We start from the raw sequence: 20,407 nt of genomic DNA on the forward strand, positions 1-20,407 counted from the left end.
TTTTACTGAACTCGAGCTTGTGTTCGTTAAAAACTTAATAAACAAGCTTGAACACCGTAAAACTTGGCTCGGCTCGACTCGTTTGCAGCCCTAGGATTGTGTCCCATGTCCCACAGATCAAAAAAAAACGTGGTCTTGTTACCTCAATGCCAGGGCCCCACTTCTTTCTTTCCCAACTGCTGCATAAACAAGTACACGAATGGATAGGAAAACTAATCATTAAACAGTGTCAAGTTGTATTTTTCTAGCTCCTTTTAACTTTCATGCTACACCAATACCCTTCATAATCTTCTCTATTTCATTAACATATTATAAATTACCCCATATGATAGGAGAGAGAGAAAAGGCAAAAGAGAGAGGGACAGATAGAATTGCTAGGAAAATAATAAAAAATGTATAGATGGTGAATTGTGTTTAGCTATTTTTATATGCCCATCGGAAGAAATGTATTATACATTTGTGTTTTGCTAGTCTATTACACTGGAGTTTTTGGGGTTTACTTCTCTATTTTACATAATTTTGTGGATATAGCTCATCTGATGTACTTGCTCTAAAACCCCATACCAGCCTGAGACAGCGGCATTTACTCCGACCACGTGGTTACAGGATAGCTATTTTCCCAGCGTACTACTATCATGTATCGGGCCCGATCGTCCATCTCAACCGTCAATTTCGCGGGGTTTCAAGACCAGTTCGTTTTGGAATTTTGGATATACAAGTCGGACCCCGGGATTCTATAATGCATAGAGGTGTACTACAAAGGTGTAGTGCGCGATTCGAGCCGTCTATCTCTATAATCAACAATCTAAATTTCAAAAATTGTCCTATAAGTAATATACTTATCTTATTTATTTAATGGTCGGTAGTCCTCCTTTGAGTGTTATTTTCAATTGCCTATATTTTTCAATGTATATTGCTAAAAATATGCAATATGGATCTTGTTTGATTTTTTTTCACGGATTTTGTTTGATAGATCTTAATTATTTTTATAAGACAATGATTTTAAAAATAATATGCATCGAGAGATATAAATTATTGAAACTAGCATGCAAAATTGTAGAGGGGATGGAGTATATGGTTTTGAAAAACAAAAAAAGTTTGTCCCCTAACAAAAGGTTAAGGGTGGAGACAAAACATTAAATTGATGGACATTATATGGGCCCAATTGAATCAATATGGTACCATTGAACTTTCTAGCTGCTACTATAAATGAAATGTGTTGGGCTTTCGAATTTTTCACAAAGCCGAGGTAGCACTTTCTTCTAATTCCAAATCTCCTTATCAGAGCCAAGTTTTGTAGAAGAAGCCTATGGCAGCCTCTATTCCTCGTTCATCCTTGAACAAATTCAACAAAGAAGAGAGGGATCATGAAAGCATAAAAATGGTTGAGAGAAGCTACCAGAGATATAGAGAGATAATCTCGACCCTTCCAAAGGAGAAAGGGATAGCTGAGGAATTGTGCCTGTACGAGGGCTTCTGGCACAAACCCACGCTAGGGTTGGCAGGCGTCATGTTTGCTCAGGAACATTTCCAGGCTCGTCCGACGATGTTTTGTTGATCTCAACACCTAAATCGGGCACCACATGGTTCAAAACCATAATTTTTGCCATCATGAAGAGAACTTGCTACACCAATTCTACCCATCCTCTTCTTACTACCAACCCACACGATTGTGTTCCCTTCTTTGAGTTTCTGCTTTTTCTGAAACCTCCGGTTGCGGATGTTGACAACTTACCCTCTCCGCGTATATTCGCAACCCACATTTCTTACACGTCGTTGCCTAAGTCTATTATCGATTCTGGTTGTAAAATAGTCTATGTTTGTCGGGATCCTAAAGACGTGCTAATATCCATGTTGTACTTTCTGGCCAAGATGAGATCCAAGGAGTTTCCACCCGTCTCTGTGGAAGAGGCAGTTGAGTTGTTTTCTAGAGGGATTTCTGGATGTGGGCCATTCTGGGATCACGTGCAAGGGTATTCGAAGGCTAGCCTGGAGTGTCCCGAGAGATTTTTCTTCATAACTTACGAGGAAATGAAGAGAGATACATTTGTGAAGGTGAAAAGATTGGCAGAATTTTTGGGGCAACCTTTCTCGATGGAAGAGGAGAGGGAGCGGGTTGTGGAGGAAATTATAGAACTTTGCAGTTTCGATAAGTTGAGGAACTTGGAGGTGAACAAAAATGGTTCACGCATTACAGATTTAAAAAATGACTCGTTCTTTAGAAAAGGTGAAGTTGGTGATTGGAGGAATTATCTTACTCCTCAAATGGTCGAGAGGCTAGACCAGATTACCAATGAAAAATTACCTGGCATATTTTGACTAGTAGTATTACTAGTATATGATTATACGTTGCTATGGCAAGTGATAAGCGAGAATCTCTTGTTCTCGCGTGCTGATTGTTGCTGTTGTTTGTGTGATATAGTAAGCGAGAATCTCTCGTTCTTATTGTTGTTTGCGTGATATCTCTCCCGATAATAAGTGAGGAATTTCTTGTTCGATCTCGAGGTCGTTGTTAGCAATACCTCTCCCTATGGTAAGTGAGAATTTCTTGTTCTCATGTTGGAATTGTTAGGGATCTCTCTCTCCCCATAATTAGTGGGAATTTGTTGTTCGTGGGGTGGTTGTTTGTATTTATTCCTAGCATATTATGAATGTAGTAATTGATTTGCCGGAAGAAATTTACGATTAACATTTGGTACTTCAAGTTTGCCAGGCAAAATTTGCAATTAGAAATTTTCTTTTGTTTAATCAAAACCGAATTTCTAATCTTGCATATGCTTTAAAAGATCGTTTAATTTTGATCGGCACATCTCACTCGATGAAATATGGTATTGTGATTTTTGAGATTCTCTTAAAAAACATTGTAGCTCACTATTGTCGCAAATGCCATTATTATTTTTTTTGGATAATTCATGCATCCAGGCCAGCTTGCTCGTGGCGCACATCGACTATTTGATATACGTGCCCACTCAAACCAATTCTACCAGTATGATTGAGCTTCCAATCTTTTATCAAAAAAATAATCATTAAGTGCAATTGCTGAAAATTGAATCACTTTTAATTCTTACGATTTAATTCCAAGTTATATTAAGCTTCAGGGATTGAAGAAATGGGAGTGAAAGCCTAAGCAATTAGGATTTGAAACATAAATATCCAACAACAACAACTTCAAGATTAATGAAATGTTTTCGCCTTTCAAAAAAAAACCCGCAACTCCTCTCTTTGGAATTCCAAATCATAAAACAAATAGCATGGCCCCAAGAAGTGTACGTACATACCACAAATCATCTTACAGTGCCAAAATCATTTGGTTTCAAATTCTGACCAAAATTAAAACAACTATAAACGTTAACAGTATTTGGCCAATCTGTTATCAGTCTCAACAGTTGGTTTAGAAATATTGTTAGACTCTATTTGCTAGAATTTTGCTCCCCAAAATCTTCTTAATTAAGTAACAAGTAACAAATTATTTTTTTTGGGGGTAAATAACAAGTAACAACTCTCCACCCTCCAAAATGAGCGAATGAAATGGTAGCACAAATTAGTATGTTTTGTTCCGGCATGCAATACCGGATTCTTGAAAAGGTTCTTGGCAAGGTGTGTATAGCACAGTTAGCACTCTACTCTAATTCCGTCCTGAGTAGCCACACATCCGACACATGAGCATCTCAAGTGCACTGCCTAAAAATGGCTCCTAATTAAATTGAATCCGAAAGTGTACACATAAGCCTTAATTTTTGGGGCCCAATTCTCACTCCTAAGAGCTTGTTAGTTTAGGGAGCATGTGTATACTCAATGGGCTAGCATGAGCACTCCCAATCTGGCAAATAGTACGTAGAGACCCGGTATTTTTTAATAAATAATAATAATTTTCAAAATAAAATATTATTTTGCCCGTTAGTTTATTTAATGCGAAAAATTATTTATGTCGTCACACCAAATTTTATTTTGTAATTGATTGTGTGCGCGTGTGTTCAGCGAGTAATTTTAGTAGTGTGTGCGTGTGTTGTTCCGGAACAAACCCTCACCTTTTCCTTCAAAATATTCGGCGGAGAGAGGAGAGACCAAATCCCCTTTTCCCTCCCTATTTTCCTCTAGTGTTGACAGCACATTTTTAACCATTGGGTATTAGCCCCGTGCAAAACTCAACCCATTTTAATACCCTTCCTCCATTTCATTTTTTTCCCAGACAGCCAAAATCCTTCCCCATTCGGCACTGTAAGAAAGAGAGAGGCACCACCGTGGACCGCGCCACTCCACCATCTCCACCGGCAGCCGCAACCCAACACCTCCTCCACCAGTCGGAACCACCTCCATCGCCATACATTCTCTCACCACCGAAGCAGTCATCACCACCGCCGGAGCCACCATCTTCATCCATCATTCCACCATTCAAACACCCATTAACCACCACCGAACCAGTCACAAAACCAGCCCCATTTCAGTCCAGAAATCAGCCCCGAAGCAACCCCGTACCCACCTTGGATCGGCTCCGAAACAACCCGGAAAATCTGCTCCCAAAGCCGGTCCCAAACAGCCACAAAAATAGCCCTTTCCCGCCCCTGAAACCTGCTGCATGTTAGTTCCTGAACAGCTCCGGAAAACGCATTGAAAACCAGTCCGTATCGGCACATCCGAGCTCCGCTGCCGCTTCGACCTGCCACCGAATCTCTCCGAAAAACCGTTCGTCGGACGAGAGGTAGTCCGAACTCACCTCCCTAAATATATTCTATGTTCCGTATTGATTGTTTCGTGTTTTGGTATGAAAATAATCGAACCCGACGCCGCTGATCGTAACCCGGCCGAAACCGCTGGATTTTCCGAAATCCCTGGCCGCTGCCTCCGTTGACCATGGCTACTGTTTTTGTTACATAAAAATTGTTTTAGATAAATTACAGTTTGGTCCCTCAAGTTTATTAGCTTATAAATCCAACCCTTGAGTCTTAAAGGCTAATACTGTAAACCCCAAGTTAACTAGTTTTGGTTAAATCCTAGTTTTTATTGTGATCCTGAATTATTTTAGTACCGACAATACTCCACGACGATTAAGAATAAATGTAGACTTTAGTTTTGATAAAGAAAAGAGAAAATAAAGGAACCGCTTAAATTATTTTTCTCGCAAGATAAATTTTATCGCATGATTATTTTTATGGCAATATTAGTTGTATCGCATGATTATGTTATGGCATTGTTGTGGCATCACATGATTATTCTTTTTGGCATTGTTAGTTGTATAGCTAGATTATTTCTGTGGCATGATTAATTCTATAGCGAAATAAATTTTATCGCTCGATTGAACATTATTAGCATGTTAGCCTGTATCATGATAATGTTGAATTTGTGAAATGTTATTGTACTGATAGATTGGACAAATAGGTTCCCGGGGTTGGTTGCGATGTACGGATTTAACATATTAGACGTGAAAGTAGGTTTAATGGATAATGTGAGAGGATGTGATTTTGGATTCCGGGCAATCCTGGTTTGGAACCCGTGGTGTTGTATTATTGATGAATGATTGGTGGTGATTTGTTGAAAGTATGGATTTACGAACGCTGGGTACGGCATGGTGGTGATCGGCTCTCGGATGTTTGGGACGAGACATAAGGATGGTATTGTGCTTGTGTCACAAACCGGGACGGAGTGTGCTCGCGTGCGCACCCGGAAAGTTTTTTCCGAACTTATGGTCACGGAGGGGATACCGGGTATATAACTTAGGTATTTTTCATCCGGATCTGGAAAAGGGGAGTCGGATCACATCAGTGCCTTACGCCGGAGGTAATGGGTAGGAACGGATCTGTGGATAAGATTCGAGATCTCACATAGGTTAAAGGATAGTAATGAAAGAAAAGTTGATTGCCCTCTTTTAATGTTATTTTTAATGTGTACCAATTATACTCCTATTGCTTGTAAGTTATGGGTTCGGGTGGGTTTTGGCTATTGAGCGTCATCGCTCACGGTACTATGTTGCCCTGGTAACTCGAACGTCAGGTACCAAAGATAGAACAGAAGTGTCGTACGATTCGGAAGAGTTCAATCCTATCGAGGAAGAAGCTGAAAACCTTGGTTTCCGTGCGCATAGTCACTCTGATTAATTTAAGTCGATTTTATTTTGGAAGCTTCTAAGTTTATTTGAAAATTGTAATATGTTGATTTATTCAAAACGGTTGTGATATAATGACATTTGCTTTTGAAATGGTGACGCAGTAAATCTTTGAATTTCTTTTGTGAAAATAATCTTTTCATTATTATTTTTAATGTCTCCGAATTTTTGGGGCGTTACATAGTAGTTTTATAAAAATGGGACCCATTAAAACGGCTATAATGCAATTTTCACAATAAAAAAAATAAAATAAAAAGAATTGGGATCCCACTTAGAGCTAGCTATAATACTACCTAAATTTGGCAAATGTGTTGGGAGCCATGGTAGGGAGCTTGTATTGGGAGCCCATCAATATCTAGTAGTGATATTGATGGGTTTTCCAGTGGAATGGTGGTTCAAGTGATTGGGAGCTGGTTTTGTAATGTCCTGAATTTTGGAAATGCTAAATAGACAATTTTATTGAATATCTAAATAGAGTTTGGCTCATTATTACATCATAACCCCCATAATTACACAAAGGGAGGGAACTAAGGTTCCTAACTACAGCTTCGCCTGCTCTTCCATCCTAGCCAGCTCTTCGGTTCCATAAGCTTCCAAGGTGTAGAGTTCACCATGTTCATGTATAAGGTTTGACACATTATACCAGCGTCGCCACCAATATAATATATCAAGGTCACCAAAAATAACACCGTAAGCTACAAAAGCTCAATAGAATAATTTATATCCACTAACTCTTAACTTACAAACAATAGATCATAAAATTAACGATTTTCACATAATATATGCATATTCGACAAAACAACTAACAATGTCGCATCCACATTCACTTATCCAAACTAACATTGGTGTCCTTGATTTTCTGAGTTTTTCCTACGCAACATTTCATAGACTGTGTCATTGGTTTCACCTTTCATTTACCAAATCAACATTTCCAAAATCGTTTTTAACACACCCAATCTCGGTTCCGCCGCGCCGGTCTCTAGAGTTCTCACAATTGTTCCGCCGCACCGGGTTCCTCTCCGCGGATAACCAAGCCACATTACCAATGAAGCTACCACGTCCGGCCCCATTGGCAATCTTCATAATGGGCTACCACGTCCGGCCACATTGCGATTTTCACAAATATTAAATTACATCCAATGAGACTACCACGTCCGGTCCCATGGCAACACACACCACACAATGGGCTACCAAGTCCGGCCACATTGCAGTTTTTAAAATTCTTACACACAATGGGCAACCACGTCCGGCCACATTGCGGTATCAAAACATGTATTTTCCTTAACGACACCCTAGGTGTCATGTTTCTAACTTTCTCGATTTTTGTGTCTCATTTTCATGCATAGACACTGTGGTAGGACTTTTCACAAAAGTAATCATAAATTATTCATTGTAATCTTGAAATTAAACTAGCAAGATCATTCAACTTCATATTTGTAATGACCCGCTCCATATTTATATAATATTGTCCGCTTTGGACGCCCAAAACCCATAGACTTCCCAGTAGGTCACCCATCCCTGGACTACACCAAGATGAGCACGCTTAATTGTGAAGTTCCTATGCGCTTTGGCCAGCCTTCACGGCTTTAAAAGGCCTTGTACAAGTAGGAGAGATCTTTCTTTATAAACCATGACTTGCCCCCTCCCGTTCGGACGAAGCCTGTCATCTTGCAGTACCGCCGGCCATCGGAAAGCGGGGTGTCACAATCTACCCCCCTTAGGGATGCAACGTCCTCGTTGCACAGGCCCAGCAACCTCCCCTGGGGTCCATGGTAGCAGAGCGCATCTTACTCACCACTTTGCCCAGGGCGGGGCTCTGATACCATTTGTAACGACCCGCTCCATCTTTGTACAATATTGTCCGCTTTGAATGCCCAAAGACCATAGACTTCCCAGTAGGTCACCCATCCCTGGACTACTCCAGGATGAACACACTTAACTGTGAAGTTCCTATGCGCTTTGGCCCGCCCTCACGGCTTTAAAAGGCCTTGTACAAGTAGGAGGGGTCTTTCCTTATAAATCATGACTTGCCCCCTCCCGTCCGGACAGAGCCTGCCTTCCTGTAGTACCACGGACCCCAGGGGAGGTTGCTGGGCTTGTGCAACGAGAACATTGCATCCCTAAGGGGGTAGATTGTGACACCTCGCTTTCCAGTGGCCGGCGGTACTGCAGGAAGCAGGCTCCGTCTGGACGGGAGGGGGCAAGTCATGGTTTATAAGGAAAGATCTCTCCTATTTGTACAAGGCCTTCTAAAGTCATGAGGGCGGGTCAAACCACATAGAAACTTTACAGTTAAGCGTGCTCATTCTGGAGTAGTCCAGGGATGGGTGACCTACTGGGAAGTCTATGGGATTTGGGCGTCCAAAGCGGACAATATTGTACAAAGATGGAGCGGGTCATTACAATATTACTAATCATGCTCAAATCATGTCTTAAAGCTTAACGCCACATGTACAGACGCCCTTGGAGTGGAAACCACTTATGCTTTGTCACACATTAAAACAAGTAATTCAAGTAATTATGTATACATGCTCATAACCATCTTAAATATCAAAATACGAATACTTTCAATCAAGTTTATGTTTTGAAAATTCGTTCTTTCTTTCTTTTAGGAAAGTTCAAAACAATATATGTTTTTCTGAAAAATAAATCAAGTTTTTCAACATAGTCATATACATTTCACACGATACAAGCATCAAACAATTTTACTTTTATACTTTGAGTTAAAGAGTAAGATCATTCTACTTATACTTAGGATTAGAAAGTAAGGTCATTCTACGTATACTTAGGATTAGAGAGTAAGGACATTCTACCGTTCTTCTTGGCGGTAGGTACGGCTACAGAAAAAGTAAGTACGTCGGACGGAGTAACTTCCTACGGTGAGCTTTCGATAACTTCGAAAGAGAAAGGTTTATCTCGAAACTAGTTCTTGACCAAACTACTTAAACTTTTTGGATCGAAAGGGTGGTCACGTGGTGGTTTAGTGGCGGCCTTAGATGAGTTTTAAGAAGAATTTCAAGAAAAACTCAAGAACACTAAGAACAAGAAAGAACAAAGTAAGAACTCAAGAATTTTTAGAGAGAGAAGTTGAAAGGTTGGAAGGTGTGAGTTAAATGGCAAAGATAGGGTGCTATTTATAGCAAAAGTCTTTGCTATTACCCAAGAAATAAAAATTTTCCTAACAATTATTGTCCAATAGATAAAAGGGCAATTATGATAGGTATGTCCTTGTAGGATGTAAGAAAATCATGTCAAAATACTCTCCAAATCTCTCCTATATCTCTCCATCTCTCACTAGTACAAGGTACATATATACATTTATGCATATATAAATATATTTAAGTACTATGTAGTCTAGTCTAGAAAAAAAATATGGGTAATAGGCTTGCAAGTGTCAATTAAAAAAAATATGGTCAAGATTTGCCTAGAAAGCCCATATGTCCTTTAGACATGTTTATAAAAGACTATGAGGTACATATCTCTATATTTTAAGCACATAAGTACATAGGAAATCTAAGAAATTGATTAGCCTTATCAATCTAAATATTTAATGGCAAGACTAACTTTTTATTATCCAAGAGATAAAATTTTCCTTTGTAATTATTGACCAATGGTTAAGATTTTCCTAGAAAGCCTATATATCCTTTAGACATATATAAGCATGCTTAAAATAACCTATGAGGTACATATACATATATATAAGTACCTAAAAAAATCTAGGGAAGTGATTTTGGTGGGTGACTTAGGTTTAGGGCTATGATTCTAGGCTTGCATGTATTAACTAGGCTATGTTTGCTTCTTTTGTAAATAAAAAGATTAGATTTGATTTGACTTATTTCAATGGGTGATACAAAAGAATTGACAAATTCAATCAGTTCCAACTTTTTAGGCATGGTGGTGGTGATGAAGGAAGGGGAGGCTTTTAAAACATTAAGTAAGATGAAATTTATTTATCATGCTAGCTTAATTACTTATCACAAATATATTTAATTTTAAGTATCTCTCTGGTTACATCACAGGCAATTCTAATCAACTTTCTATTGCCCCTTTTTACCTGTTAGAAGAATTTTGTTTGATCTCTGACTCAGGAAGTGCTATATAAGTTTCTACTTTCTACGAGATATTTCGATTTTTGGTGGTGTAGCCAAAAGGGGATACTATGAAATAAAAATTCCAATGACACCGAATCTCACCGATCCATGACTTGATGTTTTTTGGCAATACTAACGGTGACTTGTGTGTTATATCACGAGAAACAATTGAGAGTTTTCAGATTTTGGAACAGTATTTGTTCACCCACCTATTACAAATCCTAAATAAAGAAGCTAATGTTATCATGTTCACCCTATTTTTGAGCTATTAAACAAAATATCTTTTATGTGTGCATATTTAGGCGAGTTGATTGAATTATATAAAAAACAATAGCTAATTCGATTCAAGTTACAAAAAAAATACAGTGGAGGCCCGTGTCTCCGGTGGACCTACATTGGCTCCGCCACTACTCTGAAGTGGCGTTTCTGTCAACATTTACTCGCTATCAAGTTCCTAGAAAATGAATTTATGGAGTAATTTCATTCTGATGGTTGAATTAATTCAGTAATCTTATCTAGGAAATAATTATTTTGGAAATTTATTGAAGTCAACATTTTCTTTTTTGTTGTTGATTGAGCCAGGAATCTAAAATTACCATGGGGTAAGGGAGGGATCCAATTCTGAGAGTGTGATTCTTGGTTGTATGTGTCATCAAGAATCAATTCTTATTCTTGTTTCTTCTAAACGTGGGAATCAGGAAAGCATGACATGATGACATCACATTTCTATTTTTGCCGGTTCCAAATGTCGAAATGGAACTATAGCATCACATTCTCATTCGTCCTCAAGATTCCCGTCATCCAATCTGAGCCTTAATACATTCAGTTTGAAGTATCTCTCTGGTTACATCACAGACAGGGCCGGCCAGGGGGTAAGCCCCGCAAGCCGGCGGCTCGGGCAACCCCCCGGCAAGGGGCAACAAAAAAAAAAGTTTGTATGTATACAAAAAAAAAAATTAGAAATCCAGTAAAAAATATATTTATGGGCATCATCCAAAAAAATTTGTACAAATTTTTAAAAAAAAGTAAATATGTATGGTTTCCACCTATTTTAAAAAATTATGATACTTGAGAAAATTAGGAGGGTAAAAGAAAAGTTTTTACATACCTGGGGTAAATAACAGATAAAAAAAAATTATGAAGACAAATTATTAAGAGAGAAAATTAGAACGGCTATCAGATAAGAAGAAAAAAAGAAAAGGGACGCTATAGCCAAAACGAGAAGGGACGGATGATGTAATTCAAGCTAAATGGACAATATAATCTTGTTTTTGTCCTTTTTTGTTGTTGCTTGTATGTCTTTTTTTTATACTTAACACTAGTGGGCAACGAGTCCTGTTATTCGCAATAAAGATTTGCAGACAACCACATAAGGAAAAACTCGTTTGGGCCCATTTTAGATCCCACAAAAATCTAGAAAAATATCTATAAATTTTTTAATATTATTTTATGGGATCCTGTAAAAAATCAGCTCCAACGAATATCAGTAAGTGTTACTTTTGAATTCATATGGGCGAATTGAATAGTTTCGTCTCAACAAATCCAAAAGTAATACTTACCGATCGATATCTCTTGGAGCCGATTTTTTACAAGGCCCCATAAAATAATATTCAAAAAAATTTGGATATTTTTTTAGATTTTTGTAAGACCCGGAATGAGCCCAAACACATTTTTCCTTACGTGGTTCCCTACAAATTTTCCTTACGATTAGAATTTTCAAGTGGATAACCAAGCGGAAGGTCGGGCTTGGACAACCCAAATATCGGGGTGGCACTGATCACAGACAGTTCTATTCAACTTTTTACTGCCCCTTTTTATCTGTTAGTAGAATTTTGTTTGATCTCTGACTTAGGTAGTACTATGTAAGTTTCTACTTTCCACAAGATATTTCTATTCTGAAGTGACGTTTCTGTCAACATTTACTCGTCTCATGGAGCATGTCGAAGCAACATGGAAAAGTATTGGCGGATGAAGACAATTTTAGTTGTTTATTTGGGATACTTAAAGGGGTTCTTCTCTGCAAACTGACTTATTTTTTGTGTGCGCGCGTTTAATTTTGTTGGACGATCTGAAAATATGGTGGCGCATTATTTGGCGCATAAGGGTGTTGGGGGGTCAGGAGTTTGGGAGGCTTCTCCTCCCACGTGGCTAGCCAATCTTCTCATTAGGGATGGCTGCTTTTTTTAGTTGTGATGTTGCTTTTATTGGTTATTACAATCAATAAAGTTCCTAACATTTTGACACAAAAAAAAAAGGCTTATTTTCATCTTTATTTAAAAAAATTTGAGTTCTTATTTTTTTACCTTTTCAATTCCCTTCGTCGAAACGAATCAATAATCTAAAAAAATTTGACACAAACTAACAAAGGCAATGTTTGATGCGTTAGATGAATGAGTTGGTCATCCGTCGCTTATTCCTTAGAGACCGTCATATTGCTACTTGTCTGGGAAAGAGAACTTTGCGACCTGTGGGCCTTAGGTTTTTTCCTCCCACAGACACACACACACAAGATTCAAACACAGAATCCTTATCTTTTCCATGCACAAACTCAAGATCCACAGCCCAATGGCTTTCACAATACACAGTAAAGCAGCAATGCCGGAAGAGTTAGGCTCCAACGCTGAAATTAAGCTCGTTAATCGACACTGTAAGCAAATAAGCAAGACCAGTGTGTATAGCTGATCTATTGATGAGTTTAGGCCATAAAAGTTAAGAAGATGTTATTATCAATGGCTTCAAGTACTCGAAATCGATCAGTGATTCAAATTGTAATCTCCTAAAATCTACTGGGTTCTCAGTAATTTGTCTACTTTCCATGAGGCTTGTTTCTTCTGTGGGGACTTTTCCCTTGACTGTCCCAATCAAATCCTGAGTTTTTAGGCTGAATGAAGCTCACCATGATAATTACTAATGAACAATATCAACAAAATTAAACCGAACACACCCAAATTGAAATGGACTTATAATGCAGAATAGCTCTTTTCAATTGTAAAATTCTACAATATCCAAAGCATGTAAGGACTGTTTCAGATATAAATCTGTAGCACTAAAACCTACAAAAACACAAAATGAACATACTCATCGGTCGTCAAAACCTACAAACAACGCGAACTTACTGTGCGCACGGGTAGTCGAAGCAGGTCGGCAAGCTTCCACCTGCCAAGCTCTTCCCATGACACACTGTCATTGAGATTACAAAGTCGCAAGAGATGACAGATGGTCATAAACTTCATCAGGGTTTGAATTCTGAAAGGTCCACTAGAGATCAGAAATTGCTGAAGAAACAACACGATCTTTTTCTTGCCCCTACCAGACGATTAGAGATAATAACTTGAAGACTTCTCATTCGCGGGCAATCAAACTATCACACATTGCAGTTTGGATTCTGCATACCGAAATAATAACCATGCATCCATCTTTCAACCCGTCCATAACTCACACATCTTCAAGTTTGAAGAACCTGGCAATGCACAATGTGACTTTTGGGGCGGTTCCTACCCGCAAGATTCAACAAGAAATTTGCAACCAGAGTCCTGAACTGTCCTTTCCCTGCGATGTTTTCCCACAAATGTTCACCCGAACCACCCCTTGATTCGTCGCAATTTGAAACGTCAACAAGAGAGATACTCATATTATTCCGTATAATGCAGAGTTTTCCGTTAAGCGGGAGAAGTGCTGCTGCCTCCAAGGCCTTGGAATTTCCCAAATGCATCTTGCTATCAATATGCTTGCTCCAAGAATTGGTCTTTTCATCGTAAACCCTAATTTTGCACCCATCTTTACACTCCACAGCATACAGCCGCCCATTTAGGGAAGCACTAGGGTTCCTCCACCCAGCAACCATCCCATCATAAACCGGGTACCAACTATCTGTCTCGGGTTGGTACACCTCACTCAAAACTTGTCTGTGGGAACCAAGCCCCTTCAAGAACCACTTTCCCTCATAAACAACCCCAATAAAGGGCACCATCGCAGTGCTCATATCAGAAATGAAAGACCATCTGTTCTTGTTCGGATCAAAAACCTCCGCCGATCTCAAGGATCGGTGCACACCCTCGTTTTCCCCGCCGGCTACATACAAACAGTTGTTTATTACACAAGACCCGAAGAAATGACGCCTTCGCAACATATCTGGAGCACGGAGCCATTTATTAGTCCGCGCGTTATAAAAAATGACGCGTCGCATGGAACCCTTGATTGGGTCTTTTCCACCAAATAAGTAAAGGTGACAACCGCTGAGAACAGCAGATCCGAACCCTAGAGCTTGCGAATATTCACTTGGGACCGGAGGAAGAGGGTGCCAAATCTGGTAAGTGGGGTCAAAAGCATGCCACGAGATTTTCCCATCTCGGTCTCTCTTCATTATGTATATCCACTCTTCTGAAATTCCCAAGTTTTTCCGAAGCGAATAAAAGAAATTACCGGACAAGAGGCGCTGCCATCTTTTGCAGACCAACCGGAGCTTATAGTGCTCAACTCGTGGGACCCGGATCAAGCAAGCGATGGCAAGATCGTCAGGGAGTCCTGGAAGTAGAGGGGATTGGCTCCGGTTTCTGTCACGCCTTGGTTTTTGCCTAGTTGGATGTATGGACGGCTTGATGCTGGGCTGAAGACAAAGCTTTGTGCCAGGGACATATCTCTTCGCTCCTGCAACAGTTTTAAGGCCTGCATCTACTCTACAGAAACATGCTGTTGTATCAACCTGCAAATATACAAACATTGTAAAAAAAATACCAAACAAGAACTTATGAGAATTTCAGGACCAGAGACAAATAATTCAAACATGTAAAATTATGAGAAACTCTCTCACAAGGATCCGAATTTCAGTTCGTTTTGTTGTCTCGGTTAGCTAGGAAAAGAAATCTTTTTGGAAACATTCAGAAATGTAGTTGAAATATAATGGAAATGTCAAGAGAATCTCGGAATGCATGAAAATGTCATTGTTGAATATTTATAATAGGCGTGGAAACCACACTATTTCGGCACGTTTGGTGAAATTTCGACATGTTACCAATCTGTTAGTGGAAACATTGGAATTTCGGGATTCCATATGAAATTTCCTTTGACTAAAAATAATAATACTTATACATAACGATGCCCGATAGGTGAGCTAAATTAGGGATGCATAGAGTTTGGTTTGGTCGGTTTTTAAGATAATTTTACATCGGTTTTGTAATCATATGACGAAAACCAACTGTTAATTTGTAATAACCAAACCAAACCAAACCATAGTGCATTGGAGTAGTACGGTTAGGCTTTGTGCAATCAGTTTAGGGCTCAAAGTGCATTACCGATACAATATCAAACGATGATTGATTTTACATGGTCAGAAAAGAAACTCTACTAAATGTAGTTCCAACAATAATAGAGGCAATAATTGTAATATTTATCAGTATTCTAAAAGTCGGCCGCCTAAGCCAACTATTCCCACCTAGGCGCTAGTCGTCACCCCCTTTCCGCCTAACTAGTGCCTAGCGATTTTTAGTACATTGATGTTTATAAACAATGATTAATGGGAGCCACTGTTTCAGTGGTATTTTGAGAGCAGCTACTTTGTGCATATTGCCAAAGGTTAGGTTTGTCTCCAACCCTCCCCCGCCCATACCCCCAATGATTGGGAACTACATGGGTTCTGTTGTTGTTGTTGTATTAATGGGGAAAATAAGACAATATTTCACCTCCAACTTGTAGCTCATCATCAAGTGTATGTAGGAGAGAATCAAATATAAAGATGTACTAGTATAGATGTCATAAGAGTAATGTAAGAAATTTGGTTGGTTTAGTTTTGTTTGGTGTACGAATCCTTGAAGCTGAACCGAACGAAAAACCAATTTATTTGTTCTCTCAAAACAAAGAACGCCGAAACTAGTTAAAAAACCAACCAAAATGGACAGATTTGGTTTGGTATGGGTGCTCCATTTGGTCTGGTGGTCTTTTTTACATCCCTTCCCTAAAAATGGCCAGAGAAAAGCAGAAAAACTAGCTTATTTACTTAGAAATGCAACTACTCTGACATGCAAGAGAAACACAAAGGTCAAGCCCCATAAAAATTTAAACCATCATCTAAAAAAGAGGAAGACTTGGTGAAGAGAAAGTGGGAACTCAGACTTGGTGAACAAGCTCTTGCCACGAGAAATGAAAGCAGGGAATCCAAAAGAACCATGATGCTCATCCCAAAGAAACGACAAAGAAGGGTGTCATAACTGTTATGATATAAAGTGAAGCCTCAAAGGGACTTTAAGACGCGTCAACTATTTTGAGCTGTCCTTTCCCTATTTGACATTAGTTAACGATCATCTGTTCTATTATCCAAGATAATTGATGGCAAATAGACCTTACAAAACATATGCAAACAAGAAAAAGAAACCAGAAGAAGAAATTAGATTTGGTTTCGTAAGACCAAGAGCGACACAAAAAACTAGAACAACTTATGGTACATCATCATGATTCCCTGTATAGCTGGAATTATTTACAAGAATTCAGATGCATCTCCACAAGTATTTACAAGATCTGCACCTCGTAAGTTGTCCTGGACTCTCAAAACACACTAGTGATATTTTCAACTACCACAGCTGTCATAGGTGATTATGCATCCAGAACCTCTGTTCTAAATGGCGGCCGCCGAGGCCGCCTAGGCGCCGCCTAGGCGCTTGGAGGTACCCTGCCGCCACGCCAATACCCCTTGGCGTTTGATTTGGCGCCCAGGGAGGTTTGGCGGTGTTTGGCGGCCGCCTAGGCGGCCTTGGCGGTCTTGGCGGCCATGGCGGTCTTGGCGATTTGGCGCCCAGGAAGGTTTGGCGGTGTTTGGCGGCCGCCTAGGCGGCCTTGGCGGTCTTGGCGGACCTTGGCGGCATCATCGACATCTTTGGAGGCCTTTGGCGGCCTTAAATGTATAGTATTAAACTAATGTAGATCAAGTTTTGGAAGGGTATGGAGGAGAAGAGTTAAAGAAAGGAGATGAACTTTTAACTTGGCATTAGGGATCTCCGATCTCGTTTATTTCTACTTATTGTCTTATTCAACTTATTTGCTAGTTGCTACTACTTAATTTCATTTGGGTTTGTACATTAAACTTTGCATTATGGTTATGTAGAACTTTGAACTTGTATTATGGATACATAGAATATAGTTTGATTGGATAATGGTTTGTTAAAAAAAAAAAAAAAACGCCAAATTGCTTGGCGGCGCCTAGGCGGCTTGGCGCTTGGAGGTGGGTCTCCGCCCTACTAGCGCCAAGCGCCATTTAGAACATTGTCCAGAACAATCTAATACCAGGCCTGTTAATGGTGAAGTGCTAGTTACAACTTACAAGAATTAAGTTGCACCAAGATGGACTAATGAACCCATTGATGAAAGCGTACTCACTACATATCAATAAAATGTTAAATTGATGTTGCTTTGATCTGTACCAACCTTCAAAAGTAGCGTATGTTTTCCATATTCATGCATGTAAACTAATAATTACTTCCAGTAATTAGCAGTACTAGCTTGAACATGGAACTTTATTTTCCTCTTCAGTTCTGATGATTCCTCAATCCTGCATAATTCTAGTTGAACTTTTACTCTTGTAGTTGTTGTTTACTTCCCAGATCCAGCTATTACATAAACTAACTGTTCAGTATGGAAATAACAACTTCAGCATTATTAGCTAGAGGAAATTATGTTTCTCACACTTCAGGTTATTCTTAAGTGAAACAATGGTTTTGGTCACAGCAAGGAAATAACAAGATCCTCAAAGTTACCATGGTTAGATTATGGTTTCACCTACAAATCATATATAATTCAATTCTAAACTGTTCCAAATTCAATCCCAATAACATGACTCAACATTTCCAAGCATCGCTTTGAATCATTATGCACAAACCGTGTCTTCTACAGAAAGAAACTCTTATGCAGACTCAGTACACACAAACCCAGACACGTTCCCATCAATCAATGGGTAAAACCGGAAGATCTCTAATCAACGTTCCTTTGCCCTTTGACATCCTGATTCCCGAGTCTTTTGCTGTACTCTTTCCAAAAGTACACCTAAAAGAATAAACTGTTGGCTGTTGCCTATGACAAAAAAGGGGGCAAAAAGGGACAACCCCATTGCGAAGGAATGCCCATACTCCCTAAAATGTTGAACCACATCTTTTACAATAACTCCACCTCAGGATAGAAGATTCAGAGGACATGAGGGATTTCCAAGAAAAGGTTGTTAATCACAATACAAGGAATTCCAACAAAAACCAATGAGATCAAACTACGAATCTTACGGTCTCATTTCATCTAATTGAAGATAGACATCAAGAGGGAGGTTTTGAAAGAAAAGGCATATGCTCATGTAGTGTTTGTTGAAAGATGCCAATCTAGAAGATTCCAGCTTTAAGAAGAAATGTTGGATAGTGACAGAACCAGAGCTTAATTCATTCAGCATAATTGTTAAAAAAAAAAAAAAAAACTGTAGAATGGGACACCCAGATTAGACGATTCAAATCAACTTGATCATTGTCCAACAAACCAAACAAATTTAATAATGCGAGATTATGAACTGTACCAGGTGCAGACTCGTTTTGGCTCAAACGTCCTCAATAACACTCTTTCACAACCTCCAGAAGAAGTGCAAAAAATAACATTGCTAGATAATTCAAGAATTATTGCTACCAAAAAAGCAAAAGAACCACCACCCAAACATGAAATAAGCAATCCCAGCACGTAAAAGACAAACATGAGACTCTGGCATACATTTCCAAACCATAAAGAGCACTGATCAAAGAAGCAAAGGAAGAACCCCAAGGGTTTGATTAATGGTCAAGGCCTGGGACTTAGAGGTTTGCACCCTTGACCCTCCTAAGGTCTCAGGTTAGAAACTTAGGTGTTATCATCTCCTTTGGGGCCATTCCATACAAAGCTTCGCTCTGGCTTTAATTGGGACCCTGAAAGTGAGTGGTGGGATTGGTCACCTAGGATTAGTCGGAGTGCACGGAAGCTGACCCAGGCACTTGAGTTATGAAAAAATGAAGCAAAGGAAGATGAAATGTTTACCAGAGGTGGCTGAATCCTGTCCATTTCTTAAAATATAGCTTCAAATCCCACCTCAAGAAAATCAAACGATTATCTCTCAACTACCATCCTACAGGGAAAAAACATACATCAGAAATGCACAACACTAATCCAGCAATCACTATTAACCCACATACAAAATTCAAACCTTCATGAATCAAGTTCCAATGGAATCATGCATTGAATTTGGGAGAAGTCCGACCTAATTCTCAACTCCAAAAACTGAAAAGACTGATTGAACACCACAACACCTAAGCCTAGAATACCCCAGTAAAAAGCAAATAGAAACCCATCTCAAAAAATTATTCCCCCAGATCCAAAACCCAACAATCCGGACCAAGAAAATGAGAAACCCTAATTGAGAATCAAAACTAAGCCTACTTCAGAGACTGATCAAATTACAGACCAAACACACCCAATTACTTCAATCTTAAAAACCCATGTCCAAAATCAAACACCCATATAGCAAATCCCCCCAAAATATCAAATTTCTAAGATTCACAGAGAAGACACAAAGTTAAAACCTTTACCCCCCCCAAGAACTCAATAGCCACAAATGCGATACAGCAAGAAAATAGGCAACAAAAGGCACTGAAGAAAGAGACCCCTCCTCTCTCAGCAAATTGAAATTCTTCAGTGGAGAATTGGGCCCATAAACCCCAAACTGCGCAACCTCCAAGCGCAAGATACTGTTTGAGATGACAATAAAGAGAGAGAGAGAGAGAGAGAGAGAGAGAGAGAGAGAGAGAGAGAGAGTTGTGAAAAAGCAAACCTAAACCACTAGTGGAGGAGAGAAAGTGGTGGTGCTTGTGATGATGGCCGGTGGTTGGTATTAAACTTGAAGAAATCAAAGAACAAGTCTAACAAAGATATTTGGAAGATAGCTCTTGTTCTAGTCTAGAGAGAGAGATTTTGAAAGAGAGGAAACATATGGGATGGGTCAAAATGAGCAGAGGGTTTTCAATAGTTTTAAAACGTGTAGGGACAAAGATTCAAGAACATAAGTACAGTATTTGGGTCCTACGCAGCCCAATTCCACCAAATGTGCTCTAAAGTAATTGAAGATTTCCTCTGTGGGTGACCCACCACACCATGCTTGACTTGCCTGCTCCACAAAGGGGTAATTTGGTCTTTTCAAACTAATTTTTGTGATTGCCTTTTTTCCTTTTTT

At 39.3% G+C, this 20,407-nt stretch overlaps 1 protein-coding gene and 1 pseudogene across 4 annotated transcripts; one reads left to right on the forward strand and one right to left on the reverse strand.

Annotated features, from left to right (window-relative positions):
• Nucleotides 1-1,249: 1,249 nt before the first annotated feature.
• Nucleotides 1,250-2,698, forward strand: LOC131334852 (cytosolic sulfotransferase 12-like; annotated as a pseudogene).
• A 10,442-nt stretch (nucleotides 2,699-13,140) lies between these two features.
• On the reverse strand, nucleotides 13,141-20,196 carry LOC131317500 (F-box/kelch-repeat protein At1g55270-like). Of its 4 annotated transcripts, none has more exons than XM_058347052.1 (3): nucleotides 20,009-20,196; nucleotides 19,219-19,306; nucleotides 13,141-14,893 (listed from the first exon to the last, which is right to left on the reverse strand). In XM_058347052.1, exons 2-3 carry the CDS (start codon nucleotides 19,240-19,242, stop codon nucleotides 13,637-13,639), a joined length of 1,281 nt encoding a protein of 426 aa, XP_058203035.1. In that variant the 5' UTR covers nucleotides 19,243-19,306; nucleotides 20,009-20,196; the 3' UTR covers nucleotides 13,141-13,636. The 4 variants fall into 4 exon arrangements, with proteins under 4 accessions (XP_058203035.1, XP_058203042.1, XP_058203031.1 ...); XM_058347059.1 differs by having other exon boundaries at nucleotides 13,141-16,791; nucleotides 17,454-19,306; nucleotides 19,385-20,191; XM_058347048.1 differs by having other exon boundaries at nucleotides 19,385-20,190.
• Nucleotides 20,197-20,407: the final 211 nt, after the last annotated feature.

The sequence above is a fragment of the Rhododendron vialii genome, chromosome 1a, assembly GCF_030253575.1.
Source record: "Rhododendron vialii isolate Sample 1 chromosome 1a, ASM3025357v1".
Taxonomy (NCBI): domain Eukaryota; kingdom Viridiplantae; phylum Streptophyta; class Magnoliopsida; order Ericales; family Ericaceae; genus Rhododendron; species Rhododendron vialii.

What these genes read in the sequence shown, in the direction of transcription:
- LOC131317500 (XM_058347052.1), bottom strand. Translation starts at nt 19,242, where the DNA reads ATGGACAGGATTCAGCCACCTCTG. An exon ending in ACAGGATTCAGCCACCTCTG is followed by an intron (nt 14,894 to 19,218) that starts GTAAACATTTCA and finishes GTATATTTGCAG; the next exon opens with GTTGATACAACAGCATGTTT.